The 27,185-nt window shown below is 38.8% G+C and overlaps 1 protein-coding gene across 1 annotated transcript in view; it reads right to left on the bottom strand.

Moving 5' to 3' along the window:
• Positions 1-27,185, bottom strand: part of KLHL14 (kelch like family member 14) — a 101,074-nt gene that overhangs the window by 56,263 nt on the left and 17,626 nt on the right. Inside the window, exon 3 of the mRNA XM_033178034.1 lies at positions 15,294-15,415. Coding sequence (XP_033033925.1) covers positions 15,294-15,415 — 122 coding nt within the window. The remainder of the gene's footprint in view (positions 1-15,293; positions 15,416-27,185) is intronic.

Genomic DNA, 27,185 nt, shown 5'->3' with positions numbered 1-27,185 from the left:
TGGCTTTATGCAGCCTGCAATAGAATCAGGTGTTGGCTACCATATTTGTGAATGACTAAATTTTATTTGGTAAAAGGAACAAAAGCTGCTTCTGAAAAAGGTATATATTTTATAATTCTGGTCTTTTTTAAACAAAGCATGGGGAACTTAACAATTTCCCAATGGCCAAGAAAGGTTATCCTGTCTAGCAAAAGTACTCAGTAGTGCCCGCCTCCTGGTTTGACATTGTATCCGTATCTATTCAGGCTTTTCAGTTGAGGGCTGACATCAGATGGAGTAAGACATAGAAGATGAAGCCCCAGTGCTGAGATTAGCAGATGAACTGGGCACTAAAGATACATATAAATTGTGAGAACCATCCTGGATTATCTTTGGAATCACATCTAGAAACTTATTTACATGTATTTGTGACAAACACAATATAGTATATTGAATCTTTGCAAATTGTAATGATAGATTGAAAACAAATAACCACTACACATCCCCTTGATTTATGTGCATGTACGTCCTTTCATTATTGTTGAGGTGGGGGAAATGATTTGGGTTTTTAACAAGAATAAGGACAAAAAAAGGATGCTTTATTATTTTTTAAACTGAAAGCTCTAAAGTGGAAGAAGTAATTTAATCCCATGAAATGTTTATGTACACACAAGAGCAGCTACTGATATTTGATGAAGTTAATGATTATGGTAATGAAAAACCTCAAACAAATTTATGAATGAACACAAAACAAAGATCTGAGATTTACCAATATGCATTAAACAGAGGAGTACTCCCATGTTGTTAGTCCTCAGAGAACCAAGAGCACAAATACAGTTTTTCTCTCTTTAGAAAGTTACATCTTGGCACACAGACCTTACTATTGTGATTTTTGCAAGTGAGGAAGTATACACAGAAAGCAACGGTGGAAGTTGCAACTCCCCTGGAAGTGATTGCCTCATTCTAAAATAATTTTCATCTAGAAAATAATCTAATATTATATTCTTTCTTCAATCTTTAATTAATAACAAAGAGGATAGTAGAAGGTTCAACAAATATACATGTATATTTAGGATACTGATATATTCTATTTGTGCAGAGGATGTTCAATTTTATTCTGCATAAAATGCTGAAGTAGCCTGTTCGCCTTGCTTCACCTTTGAGTCTTTTTACAACATGCACTCTGTTGTTAACTACAGTAATGAGAAATAGCAAAGACTGCAGGCTCTGAAGCTTTATTTGGGTACACATTTTTGGTCTGCCATTTACCATCTGTGTGACCTTGAGCAAATTGCTTAATGTCTCTGTGCCTCTATTTCTGCATCTTAAGTAGAAAAATAATAGTGCCTACCATGGTAGACGGCTGATGTCTGAATTAAATTAACAAACACAAGTGAAGTGCTTAGAATTTTGTTACACCTTTTTCTTATGTGTGTCATTCTCTAGGTGTAATGAGTTGAATTGTGTCTCCATGAAAAGTTATGTCAAGTCCTTACTCCCAGTACCTGTGAACATGATATTATTTGGAAAGAGTCTTTACTGATAAAATCATTAAGATGAGGTCATACTGGATTAGGGTAGGCCCTAACACCAATGCTTTTGTCTTGTTGTAATGGTAAGGATGTATTTTTGCCTGGCCAAAAAAAAAAAAAAGGATGCATTTTTGCCCATCATCCTTACCATTACAACAAAACAAAAGCATTAAAGTCTTTATAAGAGAAAGGAGAGGAAGATTTAGACACAGAGATACAGAGGAGTGACACGGGGAAGAAGCCCATGTGAAGAAAGAGACAGAGATTGAAGTGATGAAGCTGTCATCAAGAAATACCAAGGAGGACTGGAAGTTACCAGAAGTCAGGAAAGAGGAAGATCAAGTCTTCTCCCCTAGAGTCTTTGGAGAAAGCACGGCCCTACTGACACCTTCATTTCAGCTACTTTGCCGAACTGTGAAAGGATGAATTTCCATTGTTTTAAGCCACCCAATATGTGGTCCTTTGTTATGGCAGCCCTGGAAAACGAATCCTACAGGTAACCTAGAAGTTGGAGTTTGTGGAAGGAGAAAATGAGAAGCCAAAAGATGAAATCTCAGTACCTAGAATGAGGCTCACACGTGGTTCGTTGGGTGTTCTTTGACTTTCTTTATTTCGTGGGGGTCACCTATTTGTTTCCTTGCCTGTAGAGAGATGGGCAGGGTGAGGATGGCAGGCAGTGCCTCTGTGGGAATGTGAAATCTCTACTACCTAGAGCTGTGCTGTTCATACAGAAGCCACTTGCCACAGGGGTTACTTAAATTTAAATTCATTACAAAAAATAAAATTAGAAATTGAGTTTCTCAGTTATACTAGTCATATTTAATACATACAACAGTCACATGGGGCTAGTGACTTCCATGTTAGACAGCAAAGATACAGGACATTTCCATCACTGTGTAAAGTGCTATTGGCCTGTGCTAGATGATATTTACATTGTAATAGGATTTGTTTAGGAGACAAGGACAGTAAGCAGACAGGTTGGGTAGAAAATGGAAATATGTCATTGTCATAATATCATTGGTTTTAGGACCCAACCTAACCCAACAGGATTCATCTTGACTTGATTTTGTCTGTAAAAAAGCTATGTCTGAATAAGGTTACATTCACAGGTACTGGGAGTAAGGACTTATCTCTTTTCATGGGGACACAGTTCAACTCACTACACTTAGATGCTCTTGTAATACAGACAAGCAACTCCATAATTCATTAAGGAAAAAGGAAGAGAGAATATGGTAGAATGACACTTCAACAGCTGCACACGAGGCAGGTCTCACTTGTTGAATAGTCTATTGTTTTCATCTTAAAGTCACGTACATCACTGCTTTTTTGTAGTTTGAACAAAGGGTATTTACTATATTCAATTCTTTTAGACTGAAAATCAGTATAGCCAGAAACTGGCTTATATCTAATGACAGAGATCAGCATGGAGAAGTATAGACTGCTTCCCCTTGATCTGCTGGAGATACACCTCGTAGAGAATTGGTTAATGTTTTGATCCCTTAACACTGTGAAAGAGGTAAATGCTGCAAAGCAACAAATGAGATCAAGAAATCCGTGAGCTACGATCTCTCTCCTCCTCTTCAGATCTAATCATACAGATGAATAAATTGCTATGAAAATACCAAAAATAAAACTAAAAACAATGACTGAGCCATTAAAACAAAAATCTCATGTACTCTGTGTTCAGGTAGCAAGAAATTTAATTCTAGTCAGACCAGTCTCCTGTGATTTTTTTCCCCTTTCATATAAGATATTTTTAATGCTCAGAGGCATTATAATAGAAAAGCATGTATTTTTGTCTGGTTTATACCCATCATCCTTACCATTACAACAAGACAAAAGCATTAAAGTAAAATTAATCATGTCAAAAGATTTTAGCAAAAACAAGTGAGACCATGCATAAAGCATCGCTTTGTCTAGTGTGAAGTCACGCTCTGATTAAAAACATATAATGAAAGTGAAAGTGATACATCATTGCCTTAGCAGTAGGGTTTTCTGAAAGTGCTTTGCGGTTCTCAACATAAAAATGTGGGAACATTTTGGTCTTTGAAACTCACAACGATTATTGTTCTAGCTAAATAACTAGAATTCAATCTCAATGTTTTAAAAAATAAATTAAGACTTAATGACCAAACAAGGCAGGTCGGTAGGATTAATAATTAGAACACGCTCTGAGGAGCGGTCGTCTGCCTTGACAACCAGACACAGAGGTATGAAAGTGTCTGCTCAGCACTCCCCTTTCACAAAACCATCCTTAACCCAGCTAAATGTGGCCAGGTCCTTAAGGTATCAGCACAGCTCTTTGCTCCATCGGAATCACTTAATGAATAGAAAGGTTTGCTTGTAGAGTAATCACACACTCCCCAGCAATGGAGTCAATTTATGTATGATCCACAAAACCAAAAATTCCAAGTGGCTGGCTATTTCTAAAATGTAGGTTTAGTTAATGATGTTACCATACAGTCATCTCATGGATTTGAAAAGAAACAGTTGACTTATTTGTACTTTGCCTTCATTACGTCTTTATTTTGATGGGGACATGTACACATAATAATTGCTGGCCAAAATTATCTTTCTATTTGTTTTGTTGTTGTTGTCATGTTGAAAGTCATTTTGGGCTATTGTCCTTAGCAAACTAATGCAGGAGCAGAAAACCAAATGCTGCATGTTCTCTCTTATAAGTGGGAACTAAATGATAAAAACTTATGAACACAAGGAAGGAAACAACAGACACCGGGGTCTACTTGAGGGGGAGGGTGGGAGGAGGGAGAGGAGCAGAAAAGATAGCTATTGGGTACTGAGCTTAATACCTGAGTGACGTAATACTATGTACCGTGACATGTGTTTATATATGTAACAAACCTTCACATGTACCCCCAAACCTAAAATATAAATTGAAAAAAAAGAAAGTCATTTCAGCTAGTTTTTTTAATGAGGTCTCTCTAAATGTTGAAAACCATCCTGTTCTATGAGATCTATGTGTATATATCTATATAAATAATTTATATATATACATATTTTCATAACTATATTTTAGAAGTATAATAGTTTACATACAATAAATACCAGAAACAATGACAACTATATAAACTCAGACATATTAAAACTATCTGAGGGAAATAAGACTTTAAAAAATTCACTCAAAATGCATCCTAATAATATTCAGAGTGTTTTTCTTTTTTTTTTTTTTGAGACGGAGTCTCGCTCTGTCGCCCAGGCTAGAGTGCAGTGGCCGGATCTCAGCTCACTGCAAGCTCCACCTCCTGGGTTTACGCCATTCTCCTGCCTCAGCCTCCCGAGTAGCTGGGACTACAGGCGCCCGCCACCTCGCCTGGCTAGTTTTTTGTATTTTTTAGTAGAGACGGGGTTTCACCGTGTTAGCCAGGATGGTCTCGATCTCCTGACCTCGTGATCCGCCCGTCTCGGCCTCCCAAAGTGCTGGGATTACAGGCTTGAGCCACCGCGCCCGGCCCAGAGTGTTTTTCTAAACCTCCTTTTAATAGAAATGGTTTTGGCTGGGTGTGGTGGCTCACACCTGTAATCCCAGCACTTTGGGAGGCTGAGGCGGGTGGACCACCTGAGGTCAGGAGTTCAAGACCAGCTTGGTCAACATGGCAAAACCCCGTCTCCACTAAAAATACAAAGATTAGCCGGGTGTGGTGGCACACGCCTGTAGTCCCAGCTACTGGGGAGGCTGAGGCAGGAGAATTGCTTGAACCCAGGAGGTGGAGGTTGCAGTGAGTTGAGATTGTGCCACTGCATTCCTGCCTGAGAGACAGAGCAAGACTCCATTTCAAAAAAATAAAAAGAAAAAAGAAATTGTTTTACATCCTGGTAATGAACATCATTCCCGACAATAAAGTCCTATGTAGAAAGTGATAGAAAGATGCATGGAACAATTGTATTCTGACTAATAACTTCCCCTTGTGGGAGAAGTGAGAATATTTTGCATGCGACAAGAAGAGTGAAACAAATATTTGGGAACATAAAGGTGCACTGTTATAAACATTAGGAGCTAGTAAATATTTTGATTATCCACCTTCTGAGACCTTGGAAGGATTGCACTTTTCTAGCTACTTTGAAATTAGATGTGGCTGAGCAATTTATTTTTGCTGATACACCATGTTATTCAGGGCAGAAATTTCAAGAGTCAGTGTGACATTTCCTCTTCTCTGCCATGAAAATGGTCATATGTCAAATAGTGGAGTCTATCAACCTGAGGACTAGAATGAGAAGATGTGGAACAGGCTCCCAGTTAACCTGCAATAGACATGTGACATGAAAAGAAATAACTATTTACTTACATAAACCACTAAGATGTGGGGATTGCTGTCACCGCCTAACCTGACTGATACAGGTGCTGTTAAAAGGAAGGTCCAGTGGCTGATAAGAAGACTGAGATGGAAGAGTGGAAAGATAGAAATGGATATCACGGTGAGAAACATCACTGGGTACAACTGTTATTTGCTCTTACTTGGAAGGCTAATCAGTTATTTAATGAACTTCTACTTCCAAGGGAAGAGGTTGAAAACAGAATGTTGATTGTATGTGTTGGATGCTGTTGGATGGACTTGGCAAGATTTACAAAAAAAGAGATGATCTCAGAAAAAGCTGGCCCATTTATGAGCAGTATTGAAAGGAAACAGAGTCCAGAAATCTAAGGTGTGTAGCCTTGGAAGATGGATGTTTTTCAGTTTCATCGGGTAAGGTAAGTTAAAACTCAGCTTAGTGAGAGAGAAAAAATTAAGAATGTGACTTTCACTGAGTTGGGATGTCTTAGAAGAAAGTTTCAATTAAGGCTGAGACAACCACCAGTAAATTCTAAAAATTCAGAGAAAAGAGTTAAAAGGAAACTCTCCCACTAAAGTCTTACAGATACAGAAACATAAAGAGTATTAAATGGTGGTGGTGTGTGTGTGAGAGACAGAGAAAGAGAAAGAGAGAGAAAGATGAGAGAGAGAGAGAGAGAGAGAGAGAGAGAGACAAGAAAACAAAGGAAAAAGCAATCTGAGAAGTTTACCAGAAAAGAAATGTAGCATGGTCACCGACCTTGGAGTAGCTGGAGACATAAGAAAACAGCTAAGTTTTCTTGAGAGTTAATTGCCGAAAGAACTGCCAGCCTTGAGTAAAAGAAGCTGTTGACAAGTTGATGCCTAAAACCACTGTGGTCCTCTAAGTGTTTACAGACATGGAATGTACTTAGCAAATTCTTCCATTCCCAGGAGGAGCATATTCATCAGGGTCACTTCAGACATGGCCAATGAAGATAACAGGAAAAGAAGGATCTCCCATGGGGAGAAGCAGGGACCATGGGAGAACAACAAAAAATAATGAACAGAATTGGGCAGGACCCTAATCAAGGTACACAACCCACCTCTTGGACAGGTGCCCTTCAAAATGTCTATTTGGTAGAATTGCCAAATGGCTACGGTCTTTCCAAATGAACATGTTGACTGGGGTGATCCTGTCCCTATTCCATCATGGTGCATTATGTGTGAGGGACTAGATAATTAGTCTCTTTAGTTTATTCATTCCGGGTCAAAAGGAGTCTCAAATCAGCTTGATGTTGGGATGACTATTCTTCTCACCCAGAGATCCTCCACAATGAGCTTGATGATTTGGGGTAATGTCCCCTTGGAGGAGAGGTGAGAGTGCTTTGAGCACAGCAGAAGAGTACACTGAATATTTGATGTTTAGTAATATAATTATGATAATCACATTGCGTTGTTTGAAAACTCTCTGGTTTTCCTCCTTCTGAACCCTGATGAGCTTGCACTTTCCTGCTTTCCTGAAATGGGGTGTAGTCCTGTGACTGAGAAGAAATAATATATGTCACTTTTAATCACCAGTGCAAGACCCTGCAGCTCTTTCTTCTCCCTGCTGCATCCATGGTGGAAATGAATGTCAAGATGGAGCCCCCATATGCCTGGATCCCTGAATGACTCTGCAGAGCAGATGCTCTCTATCGACCTGTGTTGGACATGTAGAATAAGCAAGAAATCATTTTCTTTTGTCAGTTTAAGCTCCTGAGACTTTTGGAGTTGTTTATTACTGCAGCATAATCTAGCCCATCCTGACTCATACACATAAACTTCATGCTAGACGTAGAGATTTCATTCTGAATCAAACTGTGTCTTCTTTCTCAAACTTTAGATGAGCAGAAGATAAGATTCAATATTTTGGTTTTATTTTGTTAAAAAATAATGCAAAGTTAGCAAAAATACAATAAAAATGTATCGAGGAACAACTCAATTCCAGATCTTGAGCCTGGACATCTATTTATATTGTCTGATTTAATTCTCACAATAACTCTGTCAGGTGAGTACAATTATCCTTAATTTGCAGATGAGATTAAAAGATCAGAGAGTAAGCAGTTTCCCAAAGTCACAGAGTCAACACATATCTTGTGTGTATTTCAATTCAGGTCTATCTGTCTCTAAAGATGTTACTGTGTGTGTGTGTGTGTGCACATGCTGTTTCATTTTTGACACTATGTTGCTTCCAAGACACAGTTAAAATGTCAAGAAGTTGCATTGAATTGTGGTCTGTCCATAATCTTAAATGCAAATTTTGTCACTTAAACATGGTAATTTGCAGTTTAGTCCATAAACCAAGATTATATTATTGACCTCTAAGAGTAAGGTTGTTATTTCACTTAGCCTATTCTACTCTAGTCTATGAACATCGTACTACATCAAATACATTGGATCCATTTAGATTTTCATGGATGAAATGGGTGAGCACAGATTAAATTCCATTCATCTGTTTGGACTTCTTTACTAATGGCACTTTTTGGTGAGATGAATTGGTGTGGGATCTGGAGCAGCACAGTTGGATGGAAACACAGATACCAGTGTTCTGTTCCTTACCCTTCCACTAAATCACTGTGTGACTCTAGGTATACAGCACCTCCTCTCTTTGCATAACTTAAAGTAAAAGCCAAAATGAAAAAATTGTGAGCCCACCACTGAAGTTCCTGTACGACCTGGTCTCTGCTGGTGTCTTTAGCTACATCTCCTATCTGTTTCCCCCTCACTCTTTGAGTTCAGCCGTGCACCTTCTTTTTGCAGCATCTTTGCCTTTACTGTTAACTAACCTGGAGCAATCTTATGTCACATCTTCACCTGCACACTGCCTAACTCCTTCTCATCCTGTAGTTGTCAGTGCAAATGCCATTTCTTTAGTAATATTCTCCATGACTCCTTGATTAGATCAGGACTCTCCATTGCCAGATCTTATAGATTTTATACCCTTCTCTCAGAGCACTATCACATTTTCTTATTATATATTGCTACCTGGGATTATTTATTAATGCTGGTTTCCCTCTCTAAACTATTAACATGGTGATACTTGTTTTGGCTCGGCGTGGTATCCTCTGTGCTTAGCACAATCTCTGTTACATAGGAGATACCAATTATATTTGTTAAATGAATGAAATGAGTGTGTAAAATGAGAGGGTTGGGCATGGAGATCATTTAATCTTTCAGTACTCACATTCAATGGTTTGCCAGACTTAGTCTGTAATTTGCCCAGGAATGACACACAGCAAATTTAAACAGCCTGCGTGACTCATACCTCCTTAATTTCGGATTCAGTAGCACATACCACAGCTTGTGTCTAAAGAAGGTATCAGAATTATTTGTACACATGCTGTTCTCTGTAGAAAAAACAATTGCTATATTCAAGAGAGGTGTAAGCCAGAAATAAATGAGAGATGGCCAAAGAAGGTCAACCAGTTTTTCTAGGTACCCAGCTTCCTTGAAATACAGTATTTGGAGTGACCACCACACATATTTTCTTAAAAATCTATGAGAAATCCACTAATGCACTGGTGCATGAATACACAGTAGCACATAATTCAAGATATATAGCAATGTGCAGCCATGTATCTCAAATTAGAATTGAGCTCATTGAAGGTAAAATTAGATGCTAACATATTTAAAAAGTCCAAACACAATTGTCTCTCCTTCTTTGTCCAAAGCCATGGAAATGATTGCTCCATGAACTGAAACAAAAAATTCCAAGCTAAGAGAGAACAACTGCTATGATACTGTATGTAATATTTATATCACTGTGTTTTCAGTAACACTGAAAACAAAAATTAGAGGGGTATCCCTACTTGCAATTCTTAATTATTGAATCTGTCTTGATAATTCCTTGAAATAGTCTCCATGTGATAAGGTTCTTGGTTAATTCTGCAGCCCCATCACTTACTAGTCCAACTTCAGACTTTCCTATAGAGACACAAATTTATTTCAGTTGCCAAAAGGCACTATATTCTCTCTTGCCTTTTGGCATTCTCAATACTGGGTGGTCTTAACTAAAATACTGCCCCATCTACCCTTTGCCTAGGTACTTCCTACCCATTTTTTCAGAGTTACAGATGGTTACTTTTAAGAAAGCTTTCCTAACCACTCATGTCTACATCAGGGGCTCCTTTTCGTGTTCCCATCGCACCCTAGAATTTCTCTATGTATCTCTTAGCACCCTGTATTATAATTACTTCCTTAGGTTATTAAGAGGAGAGATTATCTTGTGCATGTTCTATCCTACCATCCAACACAGAGTGGGTATTCAATAATTGCTTATTGTAGAAAGGAATGAGGTCTATAAATAAGTCTAAATTCTTCCTAGGCATTTTCAGAGTCATTTTCTGCAGTTCTCCTGCAATGAGAAATGCACTAACTATGAACTCTACCTACCTGTCTAGAAATAACATTAAATTAAATGGTTTGTGGGTTTTAGTTCTTGGTAATAAAGATAATATGAATAAAGGAAACGCACAGTTACAAAGCCCTTAATTTAACTTACATTTTATTTTCTTCAAAACAAATAATGATAAATGATTATTAGGTTTAGACTAATTTTACTTTCCTCCCTTTATATCCTTAGGGAAGAGAAATGAACTGAAATCAAGAAACAGAAGGGCCAAGGAAAGAAGTCCATTTGAATGTATCAGCATGCAGGTATATTAATTATTCCCTGAATAAGCAACAACTAAACCATTCTGCATTGCTTGGCTACTGAATATGATCAAACCTATATTTATCATTTAGAAGTGAAGTTCAGGCCGGGCACGGTGGCTCAAGCCTGTAATCCCAGCACTTTGGGAGGCCGAGACGGGCGGATCACGAGGTCAGGAGATCGAGACCATCCTGGCGAACACGGTGAAACCCCGTCTCTACTAAAAAAATACAAAAATCTAGCCAGGCGAGGTGGCGGGCGCCTGTAGTCCCAGCTACTCGGGAAGCTGAGGCAGGAGAATGGCGTAAACCCGGGAGGCGGAGCTTGCAGTGAGCTGAGATCCGGCCACTGCACTCCAGCCTGGGCGACAGAGCGAGACTCCGTCTCAAAAAAAAAAAAAGAACTGAAGTTCAATGTCTCATACAAGCTTTGTTTGCTTATGACTATTCCATCACCATTTATAGAAAGCATATTTTTTCAAAAGTGTGACGAATCCACGAGTTTTCTGATCTTTGTGACTCCTCTTAAAGAAATAAATAACAACCAGACCCAGGACCCCTCCTGTTTGGATGGGATCAAGTTAAATGTCGTTCGTGGGCCAGAGGAGACAACCTAGGAAACCACCACCCAACAGTTTCCTTTGGGTGTTCACGACTGAGCAATAGAGAATTCCCAAATCCTTCCACTACAAAGAAGAGAAAAGAGTTGTAAATCAACAGAAGGGGAGAGAAACAAAAGGCATTTCCTCTACGTTTAACAAAGAGAACTTAGAGTTATCAAGAGAAGGAACACGTCTTTCTACTTAGCTCCATAATTTTCAATCTAATGTTATTAAAAAGAAATCATCATTGGTACATGGAAGGATAAATCTGTATTTTAAAGTCCCTTTTTTTCTGTTATTGGTCACAAAAGGCAACAAAGAAACAACTAATAAATAGAATCTCTTATTTGAAACATTGGGAAAAGGATGCCAGTTCCTGGAAAATACCTTGCCCATTAGTAAAGAAATTGGTCCACAGGGAATAAAAATGGAATGGAGAGCTCTCCAATGCTGCCCTATGGGGAGAAATAAAAAGGGTCTCCACATGTGGACTTCATAAAAACTTTGATATATAAGAAATCTGTTATCCAAAGTACACGGTAGCCCCAGAAATTGTTCTGTTTAATCTTTGCACAGAGGATTTAGGGCCTGCAAAGTGCAAGAGGCATGATTTTTGCATTGGCCGTTTTAGTATTCATGTCTCCTGTACTGCTTTCTAATAAGTTAAGATGAAACGGGAGACTGCGTGCAGGAGTGAGAGATGCAAGAAAAGCAGTGCTGAGAAATAAAGATGAACAAAAGTGCATCTCTACTTCCCTTTTATTATTAACAGGCGAGAGACCAACAATGCCAAACTTATAATGTTATTACTTAACACTTCACATTTACAAAAAGACGTTGCATCATTTTTACATGTTATTTCTCCATACTTTTCTGATAGAAGCTTTTTTTATAATCAGTTTTTATGATGACATATGAAACGATTTTTCCAAAAAGGAAGATAAACATGCAGTCTGTGCCAGCATGTTACCAAAACAATCTTTTCGGTGAGAATAATTGTTTCCTTTACTGTTTGGGAAAGGAACAACTGATTGGCTGGCTATTTAAATGTTGTTTTCCTTGTGTTACATAGATCCACTTTTTCACTCCTATTCCCCTCCACTCCATTCAACTCACTATTACTTAAGTGTACCCCTTACACCATATTTCCGAAATAGAAATAACATAACAGGATGAGATCTAAAGAAAACTAGCCTTCCTCTTAATTCTTCTGTGATATAAGGTGTGTAAATGGAGTGGCGGCTCCCATGAGTGAGTATATGTGCACCTGCCTGTGGGCTGGCCTGTTTCTAAGAGGAGCATGTCTGTGTGGCACACTGAGAAATGTTTGCTCAACGTAAGTGGGCAAAGTGCTGAGATTCAGAAACTCCAGCCACCCTCATGTTTTAGGTATCTGCTAGTTAATTTGTTAGTTTGCATGGAGAAAGTCATCCAATAAATAAGTAGACCCCAAACCAGGGGACTGTCTCCTACCTTTAAATGTCATCTTCAATTCCCTAACAAATTAGTTTAGTATTTCTTCTGGGGCAAAAGGATGGCAGTGGAAAGTTCTCCAAACCCTTCGGTTTTATTAGATTTGGGAAGAATCTGGGATTCTGATGAGAAAGTTTTCTTCATTTATTATTACATGGCCCAAAGCATAGCAATCTGTCAGTTACCTTTTTCAGTTTTGCAGAATAAGATATCTTAATTAAAAAAAAGCAAGCAGAAATTATCTAGGTAAACTGTCTACATTTCTTTAACAAATGTAAAAAATATGCCTTCACTTGGGGCCATATAGTCATAGCCTAGCAGGTAATAATAAACTATATATTTTTAAATACAAGTCCCAGTGAAATGAACATTGTTAAGTAAACATTTATTTCAAAGCCATAAATATGTCTGAGTATAGAAAAAGAGTTCAAGATCTTTAAATATGTTCCCATTATTAGAACTTCACACACACACACACACACATACACACACATAATTTATTTCCTTCAATTTCAAATCTAATAAATAGAGTCAACAGATACCTTTTTCTCTTTACTTCTTAGTCTATACATTATTAAATCTAACATATGAAAACTATGGAGAATATGCTCCCTACTCCGGGACAGTGGGTTGAAGCGGTATGTCTGTTGCTGTGTTACTTGTCTACATGGAGAGCTTGCAGGGATTCACTGATACCTCTAGGTATAAAGGTACAGTCCTTATGCTAATGTTGATAGTGATGTTACAATAATAGCAGTAGTACCTGCAATTTTTTGAGTGCATTCTATGTGCTAGATGATTCAAAAACACCATTTTTATTTAAAAAATACTACAATGACTTGCACAAAGTGAAGAAACCATGACTCCCAATATTTATATGATTTTCTCAAGGTCCTAGATCTGGGTTTGCAACAATGTCTGTCTGATTCAAAGTTCGTGTTTTCTTCCTACATCCCTCCAAGCAGAGAGTTAATTCAGGCAATGTGAAAACTTGAAGTAAGGTGACCATATGTTCCAGTCTATACCTGTTGTCCTAGCGTAATTAATAGATTCCCCTTTCATGCTCGAAAATGCTCCAGTATGGGCAATGTTTAACAATCAACCTATCTTTGAGCAAGGTTTAAAATCTACATAAGACTTTTCTAAGGTATTGTTCACAATGCTTTAATTAATCTTGTTGTCTTTACTGAAGGATGTCAAACAAGTAACAAATTGGACCTAGCTTGGTGTATTTGGGAAAACAAATGGATTTATGAATGAATATTATTTACTGGTCGGGTGTATTATCGCTCTGTCATCTCTCTCTGAGACTCTTTTGTCCTTCCTCTTTTCTCTCTCTCCTCCTAGTCTCCATGTTTCTTTCTATGCAGGCTCTCGCTATTGGTCAAGTATTAAAAAATAAATTCCTTGGTTTTGCTTTAGCTTTTGTTTCTGATGAACGTTTAAAATTTTAGCTTGGCAACTCACTCAGATGTTTAAACCACTATTAATGGTAGTTTTGTCCAAAAGAGAAGTAAAAATCATTTTAAGACATCACTAACTTATTTTTTTTCTTTCTTCTCCTTAATCTCGCTGCTACTATTCCACTACTTCTTTACTACAGCCGTAGCGCATTGGTGTCCAGGGAGCTTTCTTGTTGCAGTTCCTGGACAATGCTACTGCAGGTTTCGCTGGGGGACGCCAGCTCCAAAATGTATTATTTCAAGCACCACCACACATGTCTCTGTTCCTCTTCTGCTTTTATGGGTAAACTGTTGTCCAGTTTCTATTATTTTAAAGGGCTTTCAGGAAGAAGAAAGGAAATGATTTTTGAAAAATAAACATGATAAAATATATAACTGTTTAAGACACATGCAATAAAAAAATCTAACATTCACTTTTGTTGGTTTTAAATGTATGGCTTTGATTTATGGATTAAAATTGCTCATTTATTATTTTATCTATACAGCTCTAGGCAATTTTGACAGTTAAAATTTAGTTTTATTGACCAGTGCAGCCACTGTGCCCACGAGGGGACTGGTGCACACAGCCTGCTGCACTCAAGAAACGATGATTTTTGATTCCATGAGTGAGTCCGATTGGGAATCATAACCAATATAACAATAAGTTCCAAATCTCAGTGCCCAAGGCGAGAGGTTTGCTGTAAAACACAATTGCCCTTTAAGAAGGGGAGGAGAAGAATCCCGGGTAGAAGTTTGCAAGCACAATTTCCTGCAGCTGGAATAGGCCACAAATATATCTCTCCATTCAAACTGTGCAGCAGTATAAGAAGATGTTTCTCTAAAGACCCAGTTCCACAGACTAAATATTAATGAGCAAAAATGCCTGAAAAGCAAAATGAATGTTAGTTACAGAGACAAGGAACTAAACAACCATTTTGATGTGAGAAAATTTACTAGTAAGTGCCACAAACCAACCTTTTGCTTTTCAATGAACAACAACAAAAAGAACAGAAGAATTTTGGGGGGAAGATCTTTGCTCCTCCCCCACACCCTCCATTGCAGCACATACAGAAACAAAAACCAGTACAGTGATTTTAGGCTAGGCCTACTCGACTACCAAATTGGCCACCTCTGCAATGTTAATTTAGTCTTTTACTCTAAATCCCCCGTGATACATAAACAAACCTCCAAAGGGGAACAAATCAATAAAATGTCTAATTTGATTAACCATGTTTTCAAATTCATCAAGACAGCTCTAACCTGAAATAAATAGGTGAGTGAATAAATAAATAACGCACTCACTTGTGAGTATTTTCCACGTCTTCTTTTCATCGTCGTAATACTGAACCAAATTGCTGGGGAGCCGGTCCGGTCCAGGAGGCAGCCCTCCAACCAATAACAGCATTTTCTTGTTAGAGCGAATTCTTCACCCAAAACAAAAGAGGAGATGAATAACCACATTATTGTAGAGTCTTTTTAGTGGCAACGAAATCATAACCATCAAAGAATGTTCTTTGCTTGCAGATATCTATTTCATTTTTTCCTGTTTCTTCCCCCATTCATGTCTCAACAATTTTTTTGAACCAAGCAGAAAAATGATCAGAAGAGCTGCACATCCCCATACTCATAGAATAATAAGCTCCCTTTATGCAATTTGTTAGAGGTTCATTCTAGAACGACCTTTTTCTTATATTATCCCTTTAAATCATCACTCTTTACAGCTGAGTACACATGAAATGCTCTGGAGTTGTACTAAGGTTAAGCATTAAAGTTGCATGTCAAAAATCGTATTAGTCAAAATCATTATTATAAGCCATTCTCCACTCAAAGAACCTTGAAAAAATTAAGGTTATGCCGGGAGTTTGTGAGCCAACTCTTTAATCACCCAGGGAACTTCAAATACCAGTTTGGTACAATTAGTAGCACAGGGCTAACTGGGGTGGGTTAACCAGTTTGCACATGAATTTTTTTGTTTGTTTAATTTAGCTTAGACTTCTGCCTTCTTCCCCTTCCCCCACTCCCAGCTCACCCTCCCCTCTGCTCTCCCCCTGTGCACCACTGGCGATATAGCAGCACCAATTGGTAAAAATGAGACTGTGATGTTGTTGTGAGCCTCCCTAGAGTGGAGCCCTGCCAATGCTTGCCACTGATCCAGCGGCATGAACCTGCTCAACTGTGCAAAGTCACTCTAATTCCCTCCCTCTGTTTTTCTACCTTCTCCCCCAGGGGGCAACCACTGAAAGGAGTGACTACCCACCCATCAAGAGCTGGCAATTCGCTGCTATTAACCGTGACCGTGATTCCCAGTCCGCCTGGCAGTTCCTGAGAAAGGCCTGCAATGTCTCATATGCAGTAAAAGCTGTAAGATGCACCCTGGCCGGCACACTCGACCTGATGGATGTACAGTCCTCAGGAACAGTAATGGATTGCGCACACTTGTGCTTGAAGTAGGCAGAGGAGGCCCAGACCCCCACAAAGGGCCTGCTGATTTAACAGTCGCTTTACATATAATTGAACTTTTCATGTACCTGAAAGGCTCAAGGTGGTGGTGGAAGAAACGGAACAACAATGATTGAAGGAAAAAAGTCAATAAATACAAAAGGGTTCCTCTTAGTGATGATCACAAGCCACGGAGTGGCTCTGAATCTATGATTACATATTCAGCTCGTTCTGATTCAAGAATGCTTGGCGAAGTATGCCCTTGTGGAGAAGCATTGTTTGTTGGTTAAGAACCTAACATTCGGAGAGTTAACTTAACACAGTTAAGGACATCTCCCTGTGAAGGAAGGGAACAAGAGAATTCCTTTGATGAAACTCTGGTGCCATTGAATGCATTATTATGCCTCAGTGGGAAAAATACCTTCTGGAGAATTGCCCATATTAGATTCTCATCGATAGAGGGAGCTGTACTTACAGAGTGATGGCAGCTTGCAGTGTTAATTCTGCCACTCTGTGGATATAGTTGAGCCACAAGGAAAACAAACAAACCAAAACTGAATTTGAAGTACCTTCGAACTGTATCCATATGCCTTATAGACTAGTAGTTGGCAAATAGAATACAACAGCAAAGAGCCCCCATACTTGGAGGATTTCAGTGATCGGGGTGTTTTTGCAAGAGGGGTTAAGAAAAATCAGTGCAGTCAGTACCTCTCTTTCATTTAGAAAACATACATGCATAATTCACATGCTATATAATCTCCTAAATGCATCGCCACAGAGCTGATATATGAATATTTTTTTCTTACTGTAGTCTTTAGTCCAAATAATCAACCACTCTGTGTGTAAGAGAAGTCAAGATGAAAACAAATACTCTTTTTAGGTTGCTGCAAATGACCATGTGTAGACAGACCTGTTCAACTGGAAGTCATGATTCTGTGGCTGTCCTAACATCATTTGTCCACATGCCACTAGACTGCAGTTGGGGGCAGATCAATATCAACAGGATAGACACAGAGGAAAGAACTCACTGAAGTGGTGGTTGTGACAAAAGCAACATAATTAAATATGTTTTCGTATATAAATAAATTAAGTGCTTAAAACATGTGTTTAATGGGGCCCAGCATGGTGGCGCATGTCTGTAATCCCAGCACTTTGGGAGGCCAAAGCTGGTGGATCACCTGAGGTCAGGAGTTCGAGACCAGCCTGACCAAAATAGTGAAACCCCGTCTCTACTAAAAATACAAAAAATTAGCCAGGTGCAGTGGTGGGCGCCTGTAATCCCAGCTACTTGGGAGGCTGAGACAAGAGAATCTCTTGAACCCAGAAGGCAGAGGTTGCAGTGGGCTGAGATTGTGTCATTGCTCTCCAGCCTGGACAAAAAGAGTGAAACTCCATGTCAAAAAAAAAAAAAAAAAAAAAAAGAAAAAAAAATTAGCTGGGTGTGGTGGCACATGCTTGTAATCCCAGCTACTTGGGAGGCTGAGGCAGGAGAATCACTTGAACTCAGGAGGCAGAGGTTGCAATGAGCCGAGATCATGCCACTGCACTCCAACCTGGGCAACAAGAACAAAACTCCATCTCAAAAAAAAATGTGTTTAATGGATGGCAAAGGGAGATGAATGCATGACTCACACATATTTGTAAGGTCATTTCATTCATTGATAAGAGGAACTTCTCTGGACAAGTTACACTGGTGATTCTCCACCCTGATTTAGATGGACCATCTCTGCTGCTAAGGAGAGGATCTAATGTCTTTGTTCTCTCTGCCCAAATTGCCAGCCATTGCCATCTGTCCTCTAAGAACTGGACTGACTACAAATACAAAAGCCAGTGAACAGTGGGCAAATGGTAACACCCTCCACCCCTGCCAACAGTGACATGATTCAAAGACTAGTTAGCATAGCAGCAAAGAAAGATTCCACATAACTAAGGTAAATTTCTAAGCTACTCAGGCCTCTGCAGAGACTGTAATAAAGAATTACGTAGAGGAAAAGGAAATCCTACTTACCCTCAATGGCTGTGTGTTTTCTACAAAGGGGCAGTGCTTTGAAGCCATTATGTATGGCTTTCTTAGTGAATCAAGATGCCTTCCAAATCTTTTGCATTGTTATATTTACATCATCATTCATTCAATTTGTCATGACATTTTACTTAGAGTATTTTTTCTCTAAATCTTGTGTTATTCAATTTTCCAAGCCAGTCTCAATATTATTTAATTCTAAATAAAACTTGAAGCTCTACTTTGTGAAGATGAACCAAATCGAAACCCAAAATAAGATAAAACATGTAAGAAGTTGGATCATAAAGAGGAAAGAACACATCAAGTAACAAAACACATTTGAGTGGTTTTCTCACTATTTTCTCCATTGACTCTCAAAACAGCTCAACGTGGTAGATATAACTCTCCATTTTACAGAGAGGAGAGAAAGTTCCCATAGCTGTTATAAGAAAGTACACATTTGGACATTACAGAAAACTATGAAGATTTCTGAATCCAAATGAAGAAACCTAATAGAGATTACTTTACATTTCTTATTGCTTAAGAATAATACAAATGAGAATAACCATGACATATTTTACTTTGATATAAAATGCAATGTCAACTATTCAATTACTCCTAGAAAGCAATACACGTGAATAATTCCTGTGGAAAAGCTTCCATTCTTTTTACAATGTGCAATTATAATAGTGACAATGACAATAACGACAGTTAATAATGAATGCGTATTGAGTACTGAACTTCTGATTATCATACTATTTATTTGATGTGTGTGAACTTCAATTTGAAAACACCAGAAAAAAAGATACCTGTGAACTAGAAAAGTAAAATGAAGAGAAGCTGAACTAACTGTGCTGAAGGGGGTTTTAATTATTCTTTTTTAAATAATTCCAGCAGAGCTTTACAGGTTTAATTTTAGATTAGTCAAAATTTATAAATGTAGCCTCATTGCAATCACTAGAGTTTCTTCTCATGGCAACATATTATACTTTTCAGAAGCTCTATACATAGGGAACCAATTTAGCCAAAATTAATATGTTCTCTTCATACCTTTTATTATTTTAAAATACTCCTTTCACTCTTCATTTTACCCATTTTGCCCAACCCAGACCAAAGTATGTATTGAAAGACAAGGAATAATAGAAATGTAAACAAAACGTTGAGTATATCGTGGTTGATAGTATTTGAATGTCTTTGATTTGAGTTCCTTGATTCTTGCATAGAAAAATGTAAGGTTGCAAAGGCGATGGAATCTGAAGGTCTCCTTTGTTCCATCTCAGTAACTGCCCAACATTTACCATGTGTCACATTTGGGCGTGTGTGTGCGTCTGTATGCGTGAGTGCTGGCGTGCATACATACTTTGGTTCCCGGGATGAATGATTGAAGGATGACCTACACCTCCTGGTGTAAACACATTTTTCATCATACTGGTGTTCTAAGTACTGTAAAATCTCATTTATTTATATTTCAGTGATTTGGAACTTCAATAATTGGGAAACAGGCCAGATAAAGTTTTCCTTTCCATGATACATGAGAAAAGTTTTCATGAACTAGATTGCAAAAAAACGTTTAACCTATTTAAGAAATCAGCAGATATGTTGGCACTTTATAATCACCAATGCACATTTAGGCAAAATTCATTTTACAGGTAACAAATAATTCTCATTTATGAAAGAAGATATTCTGCAATGTTCTAAGAATCATTAATTCATAGAGTTTGAAGAGAACTTTGAGGCAATCTAGTTCAGTGATTCCCAGACCCTAGCAAGTTACCAGGATCAACTGAGGGCATTAGAAATTTTGGATTCTAGGTATAGATTTTCACTTCTCATCTCTCAGAGATTATGATTCAATAGGATGAGTCTTAAAAAATCAATGCTGTTTCACAGCCTTCCAGTTGATGCTAACACACAGCCAGACTTGGAGCCATTGACTTGGTCTAGTCCCCTACATAATGTAGACATCCTTCTAATAGTTTTTTAAATAAGTAATTATTCTTATGTATTTGGAAATTTGAAATGAATCTTAGATTTTCAAATACACTCTGTTGTTAAAAGTTGTTGGACAGTTGTGTTAGATACTTTTTTTCCTCTTATGCTGAGCTGAAAAACCTACCTAGGTTTCCTAGAGCAGTGGTCCTCAACCTTTTTGGTATCAGGGTCTGGTTTCATGGGAGACAGTTTTTCCATGGACCAGGGGGATGGTTTCAGGATGATTCAAATGCAGTACATTTATTGTGCACTTTATTTCTATTATTATATTTCTATTATTACATTGTAATATATAATAAAATAATTATACAACTCACCATAATGTAGAATCAGTGGGAGCCCTGAGGTTGTTTTCCTGCAACTAGACAGTCCCATCTGGGGGTGATGGGAGACAGTGACACATCATCAGGTATTAGATTCTCATAAGGAACACACAAGCTAGTTCCCTCACATATGCAGTTCACAGTAGGGTTTGCACTCATATGATAATCTGATGCTGCCACTTATCTGACAGGAGGCAGAGCTCAGGTGGTAACGCAAGTGATAGGGAGCAGCTGTAAATATAAGTGAAGCTTCACTCGCTCGCCCACCACTCACCTCCTGCTGTATGGCCCAGTTGCTAACAGGCCACGGACTAAAGAAAACTAAAATACCAGTTTTCTTTTAAGGCTTTCTAAAATCACAGTAGTCTTTTAGCAGTCACAGTGCAGTGTTGGGCCCCTGTTCAGCTTCTAGCTGATTATCAATATCGATCTTTTTTTTTTTAACAAAAACAAGTGTTTTCAAGCCAAGTTTTTCCTATCCTATATTTCTTCTAATTAAGATATTTTGAACAGCTATGCATGACTATTGTTTAACATTTTTTGTCCTCTACTGATTTAGACACTTTGCTTCAATTCGTTTACAGTTAGCAATTAATTGAGTTCCTACTATGTTCCAGGTAGTGTTCTAAGGATTGGAGATAATAATGGGAACAACAGGAGTAAATTCCCTGTTCATTGTGGTACTTAATTCCAACCTAGTGGGAATATCTATGGAAGCCATCACAGTCTTTGAGGCAGAGCCTAGTGGGGACATCTATGGAAGCCATCACAGTCTTTGAGGCAAAGTAACCTAGTTGTTAAGGGTGCAGACCTCTTAGCTAAGGTGAGATGCCTGGTTTCAGCTGTTCTAAGTGAACTTAGGCTGGCCTTTTTGCCCCTTTTATTTTTATTTTTTTGAGATGGAATCTTGCTCTGTTGCCCAGTCTCCTGGAGTGCAGTGGCATGATCTCGGCTCACTGCAACCTCTGCCTCCCGGGTTCAAGCAATTTCTGGCTAATTTTTGCATTATGTATTTATTTATTTATTTATTTGAGATGGAGTGTCGCTCTGTCACCCAGGGAGGATTGCAGTAGCGCAGTCTTGGTTCACTGCAAGCTCTGCTTCCCAGTTTCAGGCCATTCTCCTGCCTCAGCCTCCCGAGTAGCTGGGACTACAGGTGCCCGCCACCACACCTGGCTAAGTTTTTGTATATTTAGCAGAGATGGGGTTTCACCGTCTCCATCTCCTGACCTGGTGATCCACCCGCCTCGGCCTCCTAAAGTGCTGGGATTATAGGCGTGAGCCACCACACCCGGCTTTTATTTTATTTTTTTTAAGCAGAGACAGGGTTTCACCATGTTGACCGGGCTGGTCTCTGACTCCTGACCTCAAGTGATCCCCCGGCCTCGGCCTCTCAAAGTGCTAGGATTACAGGGGTGAGCCACTGAGCCTGGCCTCTTTGCCCCTCTTTAACCTTATTTATAAAATAGGGATAACACTAACAAGATGCACAGGCATCTTTAATTTTCAGAATTAAAAGACATAATATATGTAAAACATTTAAAACAGTGCTAAATAAATGCTAATTATCATTACCACCATCATCATCTTCATAGTTATTGACACCATCATTATCCTCCTCATCCTCATCATTATCATCAGTATTATCTGTTCCTTTATGTAATTTGCAGGTTTGACAAGCAGGTGGCCTATGTCCCCATCCCAGTTTTATTACTTAAAGATAATAAAGAGTTGTACTTCAATTGTTTTGTTATTTTAATTATGCTAACTCATTCTTCCTGAAATGATACTAAATCATTGGAATTTTTACTATAATTCCCTGCATAGGGTCTTTGGGAGTGTATGACCATTTTTTGAAACATGGAGATTTGATTGAAAAAAAAAGTTTAAAAGGAAAAAAGGAAAACGACGACAACAACAACAAGAAGCAATTTTGAAGCAGCAAAGTGATCCAGAGTAGATAATCATTATCCCATCTTTCAGAAGCCAAGTTAATTGCAAGTTAAGAGTCATCAGACCTGGATCTAAATCTTCTACCTTTTCTTATGTTTATCTCCTTGGATTGACTCTAAGCCTCAGTTGCTTCATCTGTAAAGTGAGAATAATGGTATCCTCTTACAAGAATGTTGTAAGGGTTAAATAAAGTCATCTAGGTGTAATAGGAAAATAAATGCCTTCTGCTTGTAACCAAAACCACCTTGTAGAGCCAGTCCCTCCAGCGAATGAAAGGCCCTTTTTGCTGCTGACACCTTGAAAGATGAATGTCTCTGCATACTGAATGGGGAAAACATTGATACTTTCAACATAATCCAATAGGAAGGGGCTGTGGAAAATGGAAAGAAGTTTCAACTCTTTCCCATGTCCTCCCAATTTCAGTGGACTTTACTAAACCCTTGATAGGTTAGTATTGCATAAAAGCAGTAAATGGGCAGTTGCACATCTGGTGGTACAGCAGCAATGTATGGGAGTGATTTGGGAGGTAGAAAAGGCCAGGAAAACACAAGCTCCAGGGACTCACAGACATGAGGATGGGTGTGTGAGTCAGTTCAGGCTTCGGTAACAAAAATACCATAGACTGCGTGGCTTGAATAACAGAAAATTATTTCTCACAGTTTTGGAGGCTGAAAAGTGCAAGATCAGAGTGCTGGCAGATTCTGTTCCTAGTGAGGGCTCACTTTCTGTTTATGTCCTCACATGGTGAGGGGGGCAATGAGAGAGAGAAAGAGAGGAGAAAGAGAGAAAGTGCACATGTGTGTGCTCTCCTCTCTCTTCTTACAAAGCCACTAATTCCATCATGAGGGCCCCACCCTCATGAACTAATTACCTCCCAAAGGTCCCATATCCAAATACTATCTTACTGGTGATAAGGGTTTCAAGGTATGAATTTTTAAGGGGCAGACCCAAACATTTAGACCATAGCAAAATAGTTTTGGTTTTCCACAGGCCATAGGATTATAGGGGTTCACAGCAATTTCTTTACCAGATCTGTTATGCCTCCAGCTGAAATCTGGGTTACATAGAAATAAAATATTCATATAGTTCAAAATTGATAAATGATAGCTATTATTATTATGTGTAATTATTAACTTTACAAAGTACTCATTTGAAAAATCATCTTTGGAATTTTGGAGTTGTTATTGCTTAGAAGCCTTGCAGATACCATATGTTACATTGTATATAAATAGCCAGAACGTTGATTGCATAAGCAAGTTTAACAAGAATATAAAACCACTGGACTTCCTACAATGGTATTGACTCAGATCTCATTCATAAAATATAATCTACTTACTCTCTTCGCTGCCAGCTGCCTTTGTTAGGGTAGTCACCAAATCTTACGATATCCAAGTCACAAAATTTCAAGGTATCCCTGACTCTTCCATTTTCTTGCTATATTGTATAGTTTCTAAGGCTGTAGTATTTCTTATATCTTTCTCTTCATTCCAGCCGAGCTGCCATCAGCTGGGTTCAGCTGTGTTGGTTCTCCCTTGAGCTGTTGTAAAGTGGTAGCCCTGCTTTCTGGGCTCCTATCCCCATCTAATCTACACTACATATTTTGTCAAATGAATTTTAGCAAAGCCAAATATTAATAATCAATTACATCAGTCCTCTTCATAAAAACTATTGAATTCCCAATTACTTATTACAATCTTTCTTTCCTTTCTTTTTTTCTCCTATTGGTAAATGTCTTCCTGGAATTTCATTTGAGGGATAAAAGAGTTTGTGGGTCCAGATCCGGAGAAATGTGAAAGGGGAATTTCAGATGGAAACTGCTCAGATCATGGGGAAGAAGTAAACAGAGGTAGATCCCTCTATTCCGAGTAATTGGTCTGGCCAGAAGGAAGCTTTGAAAGTCAGCTAGCCTTCCCTAAACTTCCAGCCAGAATGGTACCCAAACCCCCCCAAGGAGAGATGCTACCCTTCTCTTAAAATTTTCCAGCAAAGTAAACTCTCTTGAGAGTTTGTTCCAGCTGATTTGCTGTTGTATTTAGGTTTCTTTATCATAGCTGTTCTTGGTAATTACACAGCAGCTTTCATCGGAAGAGCCTTTAAATAGACCTGATAATGCCTCTCTGAGGTAGGTAAACACAAAGTATCATTATCCCCATTTAACAGATGAAAGACTAGAGGAAAAGGGGCTTGAGCAGCTTTTCCGGTGCTGCAGGATGGGTTTTATTTCCTCCATTTCACACAGGAAACATCTCCAGGGTTTTCTCACACAACTTTTCTTGGCTCTCAGGTGTGGCTGAAAATGCCTTACTTCCCAGAGTCTGACTTTGGGCTCCCCTTCTTCCTCAGACATGGAGTCTGGCAATGTGGTGACTGGAGAATGGTCAGTCATGTGCCTATTATTTAGTTTTCCTAAGATGGAAGTAACTTTAAGATTTGTTTGATCATATCATAAAGATAATACATGCTCACTGAAAAAAATTCTCAGTATACTTAAAAGCAAGAAGAACTTCTTACATAGTAGGTGCTCAATAAATGCTTGTTGTATAAATGAAGGTATGATGAATAAAAGAAGGAATAGAGTCCGGCGTAGTTTCTCATGCCTGTAATCCCAGCACTTTGGGAGGCCAAGGTAGGCAGATCACTTGAGGTCAGCAGCTCGAGATCGAGATCAGCCTGGCCAACACGATGAATCACCGTCGCTACTAAAAATACAAAAATTAGCTGGGGGTTGTGGCATGTGCCTGTAACCCCAGCTACTCAGGAGGCTGAGGCAGGAGAATCACTTGAACTTGGGAGGTGGAGTTTGCCATGAGCTGAGGACACATCATTGCACTCCAGCCTGGGCAACAGGTGAGACTCCATCTCAAAAAAACAAAACAAAACAAAACAAAAAACAACAACAACAAAGAAGGAATAGGTGGGAAGACTAAAAGTCACTTCCCACTATCCAGGAAGTTGTTATAGATTCTTTACATCCTTTTTTTCCTTACTTGTTTCAAGGTTCAGTCAGCGGGGGTAGAGGTGTCAAAAGGCAACTGGGAAAAAGGAAAAAGCGACATTTCTGAACCACAGGGTGGAAGACTCAGAGAACTACATATTGGGGGAAAGGACATTCATATCAACGAACTCCCAAATCTAAGCTGCTATTTTTACTATATACTGCCCTAGACCCTCCACCTTTTATCCCTCTCTGAGCATGTCCAAATAATGAGTCTTTCTCTTGTTACATTATCACATTCATCATTCTTCTTTGGATGTCTCTGCTTATCTTTGCTCTTTAGGTCTGGTGTTGTCTTATAGAATAGGAGCCTACCATGACAGAGTACAATGTTTGCCAAACTTCAGTTACCAGTACAACAAAGGACTTTCATTGTTTTTGCCATAGCTACACACTTTGAAATTATTTACTATATATTTTATTTAAAACTCCTCACTTAAAAAAATGCTTCCTTAAAAATCCCAGGCTATTGTAGTGGTTCCCCATATGGGCTGTAGGAACTTTTATAAGCTATCAGAACTTCTCAGGGACTCTGATTCAATGATCTGGGATGGGACCCAGCATCGTTCGTGTGTGCATGTGTGTGTGTGTGTGTGTGTGTTGTGTGTGTGTGTGTGTGTCTTTTAAGCTTTCTGACTGATTCTATTAATAACATGCAACCAGTATTGAGAACCATGTTTCTAAGCAATTATATTTACTAAATCATGGGCTTCATGGGTTAATTATTTTATCTCTAACACACATTAAAATATAACAATACCTAGCCTGTTATAAATGTTAAAATGATTTCTTGTGTACCATCTGAAATTGTCTCACGTTCTACCAGTGGCAGATAAATACTACTTGGGGATACACTATAAGAAATGGAAGAAACCAGGACTTTAATATCTGAAGCTCTGAAAACCTGTTACATTCCAACTCTGCCACTTCCTGTCTGTGTGACCATGTGAAGATCAACATCTTTGTTGGCTGTTGCTTTACACACTGCAATTTTGATTAGCCATCTTACCACCCCTTCACCTCTCATCCTGCCCCTGTGGCTCACACTCCTCCACAATTCTTCCAGAATGTTACTGTGTCCTCTAGCATGCCGTTAGAGTAGTTGGCTTATGCTTTTGCCACGTTCCTCTAGGCACCAAACTTGTAGACTGGCTGGTGATGGCAGCGGCAGATATAACAAAAAAGTCATAAGACCTTTATCTGAATCCATGAAATGTAGCCCATCCCCACCACCCAAGGCTTAGCTCGTAAGCCCCAAGGATCAGGTCAAGTTTATCTTTATACTGTACATAGCACTTGACACTTCTTTCTTGGTCGTTTGCTTCAAGAGGGACAATGGCTTCCAGCCAAGTTTATACTCACTGAATTTCCCCCTCCTTCCCCACCTCCCAGATTAAAGCTTCCTTTAGTAACTAGAAGCAGTTGAATATCTTCTTTGCTTGATTACCTATATAATCCCTAATTCTAATACCTAGTACTTAGCACCTTTCTTC

The sequence above is a fragment of the Trachypithecus francoisi genome, unplaced genomic scaffold, assembly GCF_009764315.1.
Source record: "Trachypithecus francoisi isolate TF-2019V2 unplaced genomic scaffold, Tfra_2.0 Lachesis_group19, whole genome shotgun sequence".
Taxonomy (NCBI): Eukaryota; Metazoa; Chordata; class Mammalia; order Primates; family Cercopithecidae; genus Trachypithecus; species Trachypithecus francoisi.
This window is presented reverse-complemented; position numbering and strand designations above follow the sequence as displayed.